This window comes from Sinohyriopsis cumingii, chromosome 8, assembly GCF_028554795.1.
Source record: "Sinohyriopsis cumingii isolate HCF-2022 chromosome 8, ASM2855479v2, whole genome shotgun sequence".
Classification (NCBI taxonomy): Eukaryota; Metazoa; Mollusca; class Bivalvia; order Unionida; family Unionidae; genus Sinohyriopsis; species Sinohyriopsis cumingii.
In genome coordinates this window covers 2,871,922-2,885,020 of record NC_142968.1, presented here as the reverse complement: position 1 = coordinate 2,885,020, position 13,099 = coordinate 2,871,922, and the positions used below count along the sequence as shown (strand labels likewise).

The following is a 13,099-nucleotide window of genomic DNA, read 5'->3' as shown; positions in this document are numbered from 1 at the left end:
ATATTTACCAGAAATAAAAATCTTAGTGACGGCTACAGAGTACAATTATAGATCATATAAAGATCCATATAGCATAAAATGATTTTGTGATCCAAAGGTATATTGTATACCTACAGACATAAACTTGTTAGGTTCGATTCCCGTAACTTGAATTGTTTCCCCTTATTCCCTCTTTCTTCTCTCCACTTAATAAACAATGTGACCACTAATAATTTCATTTTCTTTATTGCGATGAAAAGCAAAATCGTAATAGTCACCACATATGGACTTTGATTTTGTAAACAATTATACCACTAAATAAAGCTAGTAGCATGCAATAATTGTATTTTGCAAATAAATATAAATAGTCAACGCTTATTTATACCTGTTGTCACCAGTTTTATATTTATAAATAGGTGTACATATTATCATACCTTTTGTCGTAATATATTTTATTCTTTAGCAGATAGTTTGAATAAGTAATGACCAAATTACGAGAAAATATGTGATTTTGGTGCAGGAAAAAAATGTCTGACTCTAAAGGCAGGTACTCGAAAAGTTTAGTATGTTGTTACGTCAGAGCTGAATTGAGTCATACAAAAGTACCACAGAAGGTGCAACTTATTACATGTACAAATGTTGGATAAAAGTAGACATAGCCACGAAATGCATTTCATACCAGCAGGAAAAATAACTTATTGAACTGAATATTCAAACTAGTAATTAACATCGGGGATTCCAATATCGTTTTACAAAGGAAAAATCAAACAACTAATTTCAAGACACATCATCTCAACACTTTAGCTTTAAAGACATCATGTTCACAATCACACTACAAGTTACGTACGGCATGATTATATTTCATTTTGAGCCTATGATTTGCTGATCATGAGACATTGCTTTTTTAAACTTTTAACGATGAAGATGCAAATATTGTGTAACACAAGTTTACTTCATGATAGGGGTGCAACGATAGACCGGTATACTGGTATATTACGGTTTGGGGCCCCGAGTGGCCGAGTGGTCTAAAGCGCTGTCCGTTACGGACCACTGCAATCTCACCTCTGTCTGCGTGGGTTCGAGTCTAGGATTCGGCCAATGTGGATATGTGAGAAAGCATGCCAGTAGCTTCTCGTGGGTCGGTGGTTCATCCCAGGGTTTTCCAGGGTTCTTCCTCTACCATTAATACTGGCCGCCATGCATAGCCTATCGTGTGCTGAAAAATGGCGTTAAACCCCACTACAACAACAACAACATATTACGGTTTGTTATTCTGGCAATACATGCCAAAATACGGTTTTCTGTACCTCTATTTTCCACAGTCTTATTTCTTCCAAGAAATCTCTGTATACCGCAAAATTATTCAAATTTAATTCAAGAACTGTATTTTCTTATTTACGCTGGATGCGCGTTTTACACGAGATTGCAAGAGAATGTAATACGAGATGCACAGTAACATTATTTGGACAAAGTTTAATTGGGTGGTGGAAAGTCAAGACCAGGGGATATTTTTCCCGCCATAAATAATAATTTATAACCTTCACTTTGCCTCACATATTTATGTCCTGCTCGTAATGTCACTAAATGACCATTATTCAAGAGTCTATGTACGTAGATATATCACTCCCTAGAAAATAATTTAGTTTTGTATAATATGACTGGAATGTACATACATCAATGAATTCGACATCTTTTCGGTATTTGAAGACTTGTTTCATTTTTATGTGAATTATATGTTAATTTGACTACCATTTGAAATCTTACAAGGTAACCTCACTTAGAGATGTTTTGTTTTGCAAGTAGCAATTGTTTTACTAATTATGTTATTGTTTTCATTGAGTGTTACTGCACTGCCATACCTGTATGGTTGGGTATATCGCAATATATAGCAATACGGTTTTGTGTTTATCGTTCTACCCCTACCTCATCGTATTGTTTGCTGTAAAGTGCGTTCTACACCACCAATTTCCAACCTAGCATTTTCTATATGAAGAATGTCCGACTGTACATTAAATAGCATCCTATTTTTATGCATACGTACTACCATCGCTCAGGCCATATTAAGATGACTGTAAGCACTGCAGATTTTTAAAAACAAAAAATTCCTCTTTTCCTGAAAATACATAATAAAACAAACACAACATAAAATATTTAAAATAAATACAATTTCACTGCGATGTGAAACACCCGCTTGGTGGATCCCAGGAGAAACTGATCCCACCTTGACCATCATATCGTGCACTACCATTAACACTAGTAAGCTTCTGTCATTTTCATCCAGATTAATTGAACCCAGACGGTATCCTTGAATTGCCTGCTCATGACAAACTACTCCAAAAGTACATCTGATACGATCTGAGAATACATCAGATAAAATATCTTAGATCGGTATCTGGACAGAAACATCTATTTGTATTTCACTGACGTGGTAAGAATGGAGAATTTCATTTTTTTAAGATATTTTGTTAAGTACCTTCTTTAATCATATCAGATGTAACAAAATGTGATATATTCGGGTAGGTCTGAATATCTGCCAAACTCATATTTTCATCCTGTTAAACATTTTTAGCAATATTTATTTTTTTCTGCTTCCTTGCGGTTCACGTCCGTGACTCACAATACCTCTTGACCCTCTGTGTGTGTGTGTGTGTGTGTGTGTGTGTGTGTAGTAGTAGGAGGTGGGATGGGTGACTGGCACACTGTTAGTCTGACATAAATGCAAGTAAAACAAACCTGAACAGGTTTGTCAGTTTCAAAACAAAAACGGCATGTCTGTATATATACACTCACATACGATAGTACATCCGCACATAGCATACATTGCAAAATTAGGGACCATTTGCGGGGGTGCGGTCGGGCCGTGGGAGGGGAGAAAAGGACACCCTGGGACGTTTTAAGCAAATAAATCCAGTAGAACTTGATATTCAAAATGGATAGACTTAAGTTTCCAAGTCATTAAATTTACAATTAAATAAATAAACACAAAATACTGAAAATGAATGTATCAAATAGCTTTTTTTTCAAAACATAGTTCTAGAACCAATGCCTGATTCTATTGACCTGTATTCTTTATAAATTGATAAAATGATGACTTCCAAGAGCTCACTGGACCAAATACATTGGATTCGTATTAATATCTCAACTGTCTTAGTTCTATATTGCTTACCTTAATTCTGGAGAACTATCTGATATAAAAAAGAAAGGATCCATACATTGTATATGTCAAAAAGTGGCTGACAGGAAGGGATATGTGCCTTTAACACCATGTTTCAGTACATATCAGGCAATATATTTTGTGGAGGAGGAACACAAGAAAACAAAGGGAAAACCACCGACCCAAGGGAGGCTACAGTCAAACTGTCTTACACACCCACGTTAGGCTCGAACCCATGCAAAAAAAATGTGAGATGAGAGTGATCTGTAAAGGCAAGTTACTTAAACCACTGGGCCACTAGTGGCTAAGGACAGGATGATAATTTAGGTTCGGCAAGGTCTCATCTGCCGGTTATGTCACAATTCTTTTTGTATATCTGAAACGATTCGAGAATGGACAAGACAAATTATCTTAGATCTGTAAGCCTAAGTGCTTTCCACTCTTAAGGAGTCTTTTTCAAAGGCAAATACAAAACATAGACAAGACAAACAAATAAAACAGACAGACCGTTGTCTATGTAAAACTTTACACGACTTTGACTTGTTGCGGATGCTGAAAGTTATTTTATATTGACCTATATAAACTAGAAACCAGAATAAAATCTTTATGTACACAGTTCCCCTCTGCAATATGGAAAACCAGGCTGCAATCTTTGGGTATACAGTCCGCCTCTACAAAAAAAAAAAAAAAAAAAAAAAAAAAATCACACATGTTGCCTCTTCATAAGCATTTATTTATCGTCGGCAGATCCTTTACACATGGTTTATTATACAGAAAGAAATTAAAAAGAGAAGAGAGTGGTTTTGCCGTATAACTTTTAAACACATATATAAATAAAGTCATTAAAAAAGTTACATCTTTTGTGATATATAATTAATATCAATAAGTAAAAGTTTGAGATAATAAACATAAACAGTTCATTAATGTATTTTTCGCTTTTACATGTGCGAAAGTTAATGCCTACGCTGACGTCAAAGCGAAGGCCATACTAAGTCTTAGAAAGGGTCATTCTAATTTACACTGACTCAGATGCTACTACCCCTAAAATAAAAATAAAAAATAAAAAATAAAAAATTAAAAAAATAAAAGGTACAATTTCGTCAATACATTCAATGCAAATGTGTTTATAACATCTTGCCTCGAACGTCTCTGAGTAAGGAAGAAAAGAAACACAACAAATCTATAAACAAAACAAGGGCTAATACATTGTGTTTGTTTGTAGTCTTTTCTAATAACAACAGAGTAGATAAAATAAATCACGAGTAGCATATATCTGTAAGAAATAAGTGCATGAGTTGGTTGCTAGCTTTTGGACGCTCGAAATGTTTATCACCATAATAATCACGAACGGACCCGGAAAGATTAATCATGTGGACTGACAATTGTCAAGTACCACATAATAAATAAACACAGAAGCTTTACCTGGCACATATATCCTGTTTTAAGGTATAATTAAACACCCTGAAATAAGGAACTACTAAAAGGTGAAATAATGGAAGACTTTTACGATTTGTAACCACATACGAGACACACATTAATGAGTGACCGCCTTAAGAAAATTTAAATATTTCATGGTTAAAGTGTCTGAACATTACGATTTGGATGGGTAAAATGAACATGTATTTGTCTTAACACTCACTAAACATCTTATATGTATTTAACATTTTATGCACGATATAAAACTATTAAAGGCGCAGGTTGTATGTGGCACCCGTGGCCAAGTTAAGAATGCATATGCGGCTAAAAAGTCCAGCAAATGTAACAATTTCAAGCTTAATACAGTTGAGTTAAAGATCTTGCGATTTTTCACATAACTTCTCCATTGCTTCTGTGTCAATATATCCAGGGCCGGCGCGAGACCCGGCCAGACTATCTGGCGCCCTAGGCAAGGTTAGATTCTGGCGCACCCCCCCCCCCCCCCGGAAAATATCAATTTCAAAATTTATAAGCAATTAAAAAAAATTAAAAATGCGCCCCCTGAAATCAGCGCCCTAGGCGGCTGCCTAGTTTGCCTATATGGTAGCGCCGGCCCTGAATATATCTACTGATTTACTTGCGTACTTATTCACAAACGTATTCATGTTCCACACCTACACTACTGTACCGATAATTGTGGTATACAACCTAAAATGTTTATTAAGTCGTGTACTTTACCCAACAGACTGTAAACATCGTTTATATCATCTGTTATTTCGGAGCAAATCTATTTACATATAAACACTTTATGTGATATTGACGTGCTTACGTCATCACTGAATATATAAATAAACTGAAACTATCGTTTCTAAAACCCAATTACTTGATATATTATAAGGTTCATCTCCTTGGTGAGATCCGCTTCGGTGGCCTAGTTGTTAGAGCGTTCGCCTTGATGCGGCAGGTCGCAGGTTCGAACCCCGGACGGTAATACCAAAGACGTATACAAAATAGTACTAACAACTGCTTCGGCATTATGAGGTTAGTGTTAGGACTAGTCGGCCTGGTGTCATGATAACGTGACTGGGTGGGACATCATGCTACATGTCTGCGGCATGATGCCCCAGTGCTAGACATCACTGTAAACTGTCACACTACAGACATCGTAGCGATATGACGGAAAAATTGTTTAAGCTATGTTAAAAATCCAAATCACACACACACACACACACACACACACACACACATCATCATCATCATCATCATCATCATCATGTGATATAATCTCGTTAAACTAATTTGCACGTGTTTCTCTTCCCATGGGATAATTCTTTGTCTTGTTGGTCTTATGTTGATCGTTAAAGCTGATAGAACACACACAACTTGTTTACATCATCGACTGAGTCATCAATTACGGTAAGCAGGTGTGGCACAAATGAGGTCAAACTTGAGACGGAAATTTAAAATGTACTTGCTTAAACAATCTAATGCGCAGTAGAAAAAAAAAAAACCCTCAAACAATCTGGAGCATTCGCTCTAAAGATACTTGTAAACTGCGACATAGCAATTTTGTTTTTCATACAAAATGGAGTTATTCTACGTTGCAGTTGTGCTCTTCGTCGTAACCACGTCTCTAACAGGTGAGACCTTTCAAAATATTGATTCTTCATGCTAACAAAATATATCTGGAACTTGTAAACACCTATGTCTTATTAGGAAGAGGTAAGTAAGGCCCCAGCCTACAGACCACCGACCCCTCTCCTGCAAAAACACACACAAACGCACAGGCATATTTGCACACACACATGCACACACACACTCCTGCAAACACACACACGCACACATAACCATAACAATCCATCTCTATCTCTCCATTTTGATGTGACAATAATATTGATATTTATTCTTCATAAACGGGCAAAAGTAGTCACCATGTACTTCAGATAGCCCCATAAACAGGATATCATATTGGAGGCCTAATATAATTAGTACACAATGGATATGATAAATCCAAAAGATGTTGTAAAGGCTTGATTCGACCATTATTTACAGAACATGAGACCTACTCATTACTAAAGATTAAGTTACTCCATGTTACTACGCCATGTTACTACCACAGTAGTTACTACCGATTAAGTTACTTCATGTTACTGTTCCATGTTACTACTACAGTAGTTACTACCGATTAAGTTACTCCATGTTACTACTCCATGTTACTACTACAGTAATTACTACAGATTAAGTTACTCCATATTACTTCTCCATGTTACTACTACAGTAGTGACATAATTTCTCAGATAATGTTTGCTAGACAAAGAACAAATTGTAGTAGCTTAAATTACGATTTAAACAGAAAATACGAATCAGGTATCTAATATTAAGTATTACTCAAGTGGTGAAACTGAGAATGCAAAATGCTTTATTCTACAAATATTCTAATCTTACATATCAAATCCTATATACACTCCCTTTTGCTCTTATGACTGACAAATCTTTATCTGGCAACCTTATGTTAACTGTAGAAAACAGTACACAATTATAGTTGAAATATGGCTAAAATAATGTTTCCATGTATGTATGTATGTATGTATGTATGTATGTATGTATGTATGTATGTATGTATGCATGTATGTATGTACATACGTATGTAGTATGTATGTATGTGTGATGTATGTATGTATGCATGTATGTATGTATGTATGTATGTATGTATGTATGTGCGTCTGTCTATCTGTCTGCCTGTCTGTCTATCTATCTATCTATCTATCTTTCTATCTATCTATCTATCTGTCTGTCTGTGTGAGTGAGTGTGTGTGTGTGTGTGTGTGTGTGTGTGTGTGTGTGTGTGTGTGTGTGAGGGAACGCCAGTATTGGTCCACATATAAAATTGACATATTTAATAATAGTTACGACCAAAGAAATCATTAAGAGCAACAGTAGATAAATATAAATATATGCAATTAGATAAACAAAATATAAATATTAATAAACAGAGAAGAAACATATGATTTAATTAACTTAAAATAATTTAAATGAAATCGTTATCATTACAAAAATGTTCAAGTTATATCATGCGATCTATTTGCGTTTTATGGGATGTCAGTTTAAACCCATCTTATAAGTCACAATGTTCATCAAACGTAAACATGTCATTGTTTTGTTTTGTTAGTGTAGATCTCGTCATAAGGGAAACACTTTTTGACTGTGGTGACAAAATTTTAATAAAGAAATACAGAGTGTGCATCATTTGTAATATTGATATTAAGCTGCCAAACATTATTAGACACGTGTCTTTGTATATCAGATTCTCAAGTTTTATAGCCGATATGAGGTGATTTCAAGATTTTCATATATCAAATTTATTTTAGCATCAGGTCGGAAAAGCGCTCACAATTCATTAATTTCAATTTTCATTTGATACCTTTACTCAAAGGCAGAATAAGGTTCTTAATATGTGGTAGAACTATCCGGTGTTGAGACAAAATAATTCAGACTTTAGCATCCAACTTTAATGAAAACTCTTAGGCACACAGACGGTTTAATGTAAGTGTAAAACTATGACCCAAGTATTGTAGTGGGATAGGGTTAGCGTTAGGGTTTAGGGTTAGGGTTAGGGTTAGTCCGTATGTATGTAAGTCCGTTCTGGGCATTTAGTCGGCCGTATGTACAGTACACTCTTAAAAACATACAAAGTAATAATAATGTAAGCTTGATATCATCATTAGTCTTCCTGTAATAAGAAAGTGTAAAAGTAGCTTGTATTAAAAGCAAACTGTGAAAAGAGTGTATAATGGTTTAATGTTGAATTAGTATCAAATAAAGATAAACTTGGTCGTAAGGATTCAACTACATCTGGAATTAACATAGTTTGTTTTATGACCTGTAGCTTAAATACGATCCATAGATCCGATAGACATCCATTCCTGTGTTCATCAAATCAATCTACTATTCCTTTATTCTTCCATTTATTTATTCGTCAATTTTTGGTTCTCTCTCTCTCTTTCTCTCTCTCACTGCTCCGGTGGCCTGGTGGTTAGTGCGTCCGCCTCGGATGCGGAAGGTCGTGGGTTCGATCCCCGGCCGAGTCATACCAAAGAATTACAAAAATGGTACTAACAGCTTCTTAGCTTGGCGCTCAGCATTACGAGGTTAGTGTTAGGACTGGTCCGCCTGGTGTCAGGATAATGTGTATGAGTGAGACATCATGCTACATGTCTGCGGCATGATGCCCTAGTGCTAGACATCGCTATAAACTGTGATACTGCAGACATCGTAATGATATGACTGAAAAATAGTTAATACTCCAAATCACTCTCTCTCTCTCTCACTCTCTGTCTGTCTGTCTGTCTGTCTGTCTGTCTCTCTCTCTGTATCTCTCTCTCTCTCTCGCTTTTGCAAGGCTCGTGCGAGTCCATTTATCACCGGGGTTTGACTTGCATTCCGGTATCATCTCCACCTGGATATAACAAAGATTAGCATTCGGCGTTAAGACTTGCTTTCTAAATGAAAAACATTTTCTTTTTCGTTTCCTGTAACTGAGTTTCCGAAACCTAATCTGACCTCGTCGAATCAAACAAAATCTTAATAAACATTTTCTTCGACTATCCTAGTCAATATTATAAAATGTATAAGGTATAATACGGGATATAAAATTATTCGCATTGCATACAATTTTGAAAGAAATAATTTCATTTCCCCTCTCTGTCCGGTTCCAAAGACCTTAATAAAACTAGTTTAATATAGTAATGTGACAAACAATCATGAAGACTTATTGTTACCGGATCTTACTTTTCTTACGCACTTTTCATTTTGGATTCTGCACGATCGCTTTGTGCAACGTAAATGCTTTATACATTAGCTCGTGAATTTTTTAAAATATCATACCGATTACGTCATATGGAGACTGAAAGAACTATAAAAGTGTATTTAAATTCTCTTCAGAGTCTTGCAATACGAAATGGCGGAAAATACTTGAAAATGATGCATCTGGCTCGACTGTCACAGGAAGTAAAGAGGACCTTGTGAAAGCAGTTCTCGGTGGAGCGCAGGTGCGAGTGTATGTTCCAGAATGGGGTTATCTGACAAGCCTTCAGAATCTTCATGCCATCTCTAATAATATATGTGGACAGGCTGTTTTTCATATCAGCAAAGCTGCTTATGACCGCTTCCAAACCAATGCTTACTGGTATTTCCTAAACCTTTGTAGCACTGGAAATGCTCATGCGTCAAGATGGCTGGTAGGGGAACACAAACAGGTACAACACGAGCCTGAAACAAAGTACAGCCTTGGAATGCAGTGGTTTATTAGGTATGTATGTATGTATGTATGTATGTATGTATGTATGTATGTATGTATGCATGCATGCATGTATGCATGCATGCACGCACGCACGCACGCACGGACGCACGCACGGACGTACGTACGTACGTATGTATGTATGTATGTATGCATGTATGTATGTATTTATGTATGTATGTATTTATGTATGTATGTATGTATGTATGTATGTATGTATGTATGTATGTATGTATGTATGTATCTATCTATGTATGCATGTATGTATGCATGTATGTATGTATGTATGCATCTAACAAGTTAAAGCTTGTTGACATGTTTGCGTTGCATTCTAGCAAGACCTGATCTTTAAAAACCAACTGGATACTACAAGCATTGATAGAACTATTGCATTGCCCATGAAAATTATAATATCTTTTCCAGGTTCAAATCGACTTTGGTCAGGATTTTAAAGTCTTCATTCCATGTTTAAAATATAATTTTGACACATATAATTAGACAGTCACCTTTATAAATAAAACAACAATCCCTAAAAGTAGTCATAGTTTCCTTTCCCACTGTCATATAAACGTGACATTTAATGTTTGGTTCCTTAAATGTATTTCAACATATAGAGTTTTAAACGTCGTATTTGATATTTGTTTCTACACTTTATTTCCTATTTTCACGGATTTAAAGTAAGATAGACAATTAGTTATATATGGTTTTTCATTTGACTTTAATTTTAAAATTAATTGGTCAATATTTATTAAAAATGAATAAGTTATACAACCCTTAGATTGATTGACATAAGTCGAAGCATCAGAAAAACAAAAGTAAGTCAAGTTCTTGCTACAAGTTAATACATAGACATGCTTCAAAAAGGTTCTAGGTCGCGAAGTTGATACAAATAGAGGCTTCACAAGCAACCTGTTAGGGTTCAAGTTAATACATCTATAGTCTTCGGAGAGACTGTACTATTTTAGACAGTCCGAAACCCAGGTTTATAATATCTTAACCTCGTATTTAATTTGTTAAATTATTTTCATCTCCATCATCAGAAAACTTGGATGCAGCCAGGATCCTGACCTGTCAAATACTGAGGACGGCACAGTAATATCTGGTAATGTTCTAACCCTAGCCAATGCAGTGAGGTCTGGGTTCGACATCAGAGCAGTTGACCGCCGCCTTGGATACGCTTTTGGCATTGACAATTTGGATATATCTATCAACAACGGCACCGTCGCAGCCCAGAGCTTGTGGCACGTTAGTCAACAAAAATCTGGTAACCATTTCGAGTTTCAGCCTGATTCCTATTGGTGGTTTACCATTTGGTCAACTGGTGGTCACGTGGACATCACTAGATGGAGTATAGGAGATCACAGCAGTAGAGGAGACACTCTACTAAAGGAGCCTGTTGACTGGTTTTCAGATCCTTGCTGGATGCTGGCGTATCAACATAAAGAAAATGGAACACTTGCAGACGGATCGCTCGAACTCCTTGTATCCGCTGTTTTAGGCGGCCATAGGGTTAGAATTGTAAGGGGAGGCTACTCTATTGAAGCTGACCAAATCAACGTAAGAGCTGGACATGTGAACGCACAGGTGTTAAGTCATGTGTCCAAGTTAAGCATAACTTCTTTTCAGGAAAATGTATACTGGTACTGGCAAGAACTAAGCACAACTGGATCTGTCAGGACCGTTCGCTACAACGTCGGTGAAAATACTAATAGAGGCAACACTATCGCTGCTGAAGAAATGTCCTGGTACATCGATACACGCAAATGGCGGAAGGTGTATGGTACGGATTTACAGGGTTTCTTGACATTTGGGAACAAAGTTGAGCTGGCAAATGCAGTGAGGGAAGGAGCAGAAGTGAGGTATCGACTATATGTGAAGGATCGTCCGAATGAGGCTATTGTCATGCAAGCTGACAATTTAGCGGTAAACAGTGATGGGAATGTAGGTGCCATGCATGTACGGTCGGTTAGTGCGGCAAACATAGGAAGCTCTGAAGTGGAATTTCAGGCCAACCCTTACTGGTGGTTTACAATAGTATCCACCACCGGACGAGTGGATATGTCGCGTTGGACAGTCGGAGAACACGTGGATCGAGGACACTCTGATGAAATCATGGGTGTTGACTGGTTTGTCAACGAGTAAAAATCCTTAAGTTACATCAATATTCGAAATTATAATTATACGACAAGAACACGCATGCGCATTCATTGTCATGCCTATACCATCTGACATAATGTCTTCTTCGATATTTCCTCATTCTTCTTGGTCATACCTGCCTAGTTATGAAAGTTCAAATGATGCTTATCAATCCATCAAAATTAATATCAAAGCCACGGACACACTGTTAAGATTGTATTTTGTACTTAAGAAAATGTTTGTAATTAAATGTTCTGTACCACCCAAGAGTTTTGCTAGAATCAATTGATACAAATTCGTTTGTCCCCTTCTTTGTTAATACATGTCTACATGTAGAGATTCATTCCAGTTATGGAATAAAAATCAATCTTCAACAGTTATGCTGCAAAAGTTAACAGCAGTTAAACGGACTTTAAGAGGCCACCTGTATTATGCAGTGACCCGTCATGGAAACCGCTACAATATCCCTCAATTAAACCACATTACTAATAAACCGGACCCTTTTCTAGCATTTGTCAATGTGTTTCTCTTGGCATAGAGTCGATAAATTCAAACCGATTTATATGTATGTATGTACGTATGTATGTATGTATGTATGTATGTATGTATGTATGTATGTCTGTGTGTGCGTGCGTGCGTGCGTATGTATGTATGTATGTATGTATGTATGTATGTATGTATGTAATACATGTATAGGATTTAACGGCACGTCAACGCACTCCTGGTTACAACAGGTTGGTTTATATTCATGAAGCATACATTCAAAGTTCTGAAAATAATGAAATGAAATCGAACTTCATACTTTTACAAAACGAATCTTCCCAATATTATTTCAATGTTATCCACTTGCAACCCTTCTAAATACGCTTTGTTGATAGTCATTGCTTACATGTGTATCAGCATTACAGACACAATTAAGGGATATATGAAAAAATATTTTAGCAAACCATTGACAAGTCACGGTTTTCGTTTTTAACGAAATAATTTTAGTACAGAGGCTTGATTCCTTTATAAGTCGCTAAACAGTAATAAAAACACTCAAGTGCCCTTGTACCATAAGATAACAAATGGAAATTATAAATCTAAACATGAACATAAAGACCACCTTTATATATGGA

General features: G+C 36.3%; 1 protein-coding gene across 1 annotated transcript; it reads left to right on the top strand.

Moving 5' to 3' along the window:
• Positions 1 to 6,021: 6,021 nt before the first annotated feature.
• Positions 6,022 to 12,248, top strand: LOC149792859 (uncharacterized). Its single transcript, XM_089966645.1, has 3 exons — positions 6,022 to 6,189; positions 9,491 to 9,857; positions 10,886 to 12,248. Exons 1-3 carry the CDS (start codon positions 6,135 to 6,137, stop codon positions 11,985 to 11,987), a joined length of 1,524 nt encoding a protein of 507 aa, XP_089822771.1. The 5' UTR covers positions 6,022 to 6,134; the 3' UTR covers positions 11,988 to 12,248.
• Positions 12,249 to 13,099: the final 851 nt, after the last annotated feature.

Coding starts and splice junctions, on each gene's coding strand:
- LOC149792859 (XM_089966645.1), top strand. CDS start 6,135: ATGGAGTTATTCTACGTTGCAGTTGTGCTCTTCGTCGTAACCACGTCT. Junction 6,190..9,490: donor CGTAACCACGTCTCTAACAG/GTGAGACCTTTC, acceptor AATTCTCTTCAG/AGTCTTGCAATACGAAATGG. Junction 9,858..10,885: donor GGAATGCAGTGGTTTATTAG/GTATGTATGTAT, acceptor CTCCATCATCAG/AAAACTTGGATGCAGCCAGG.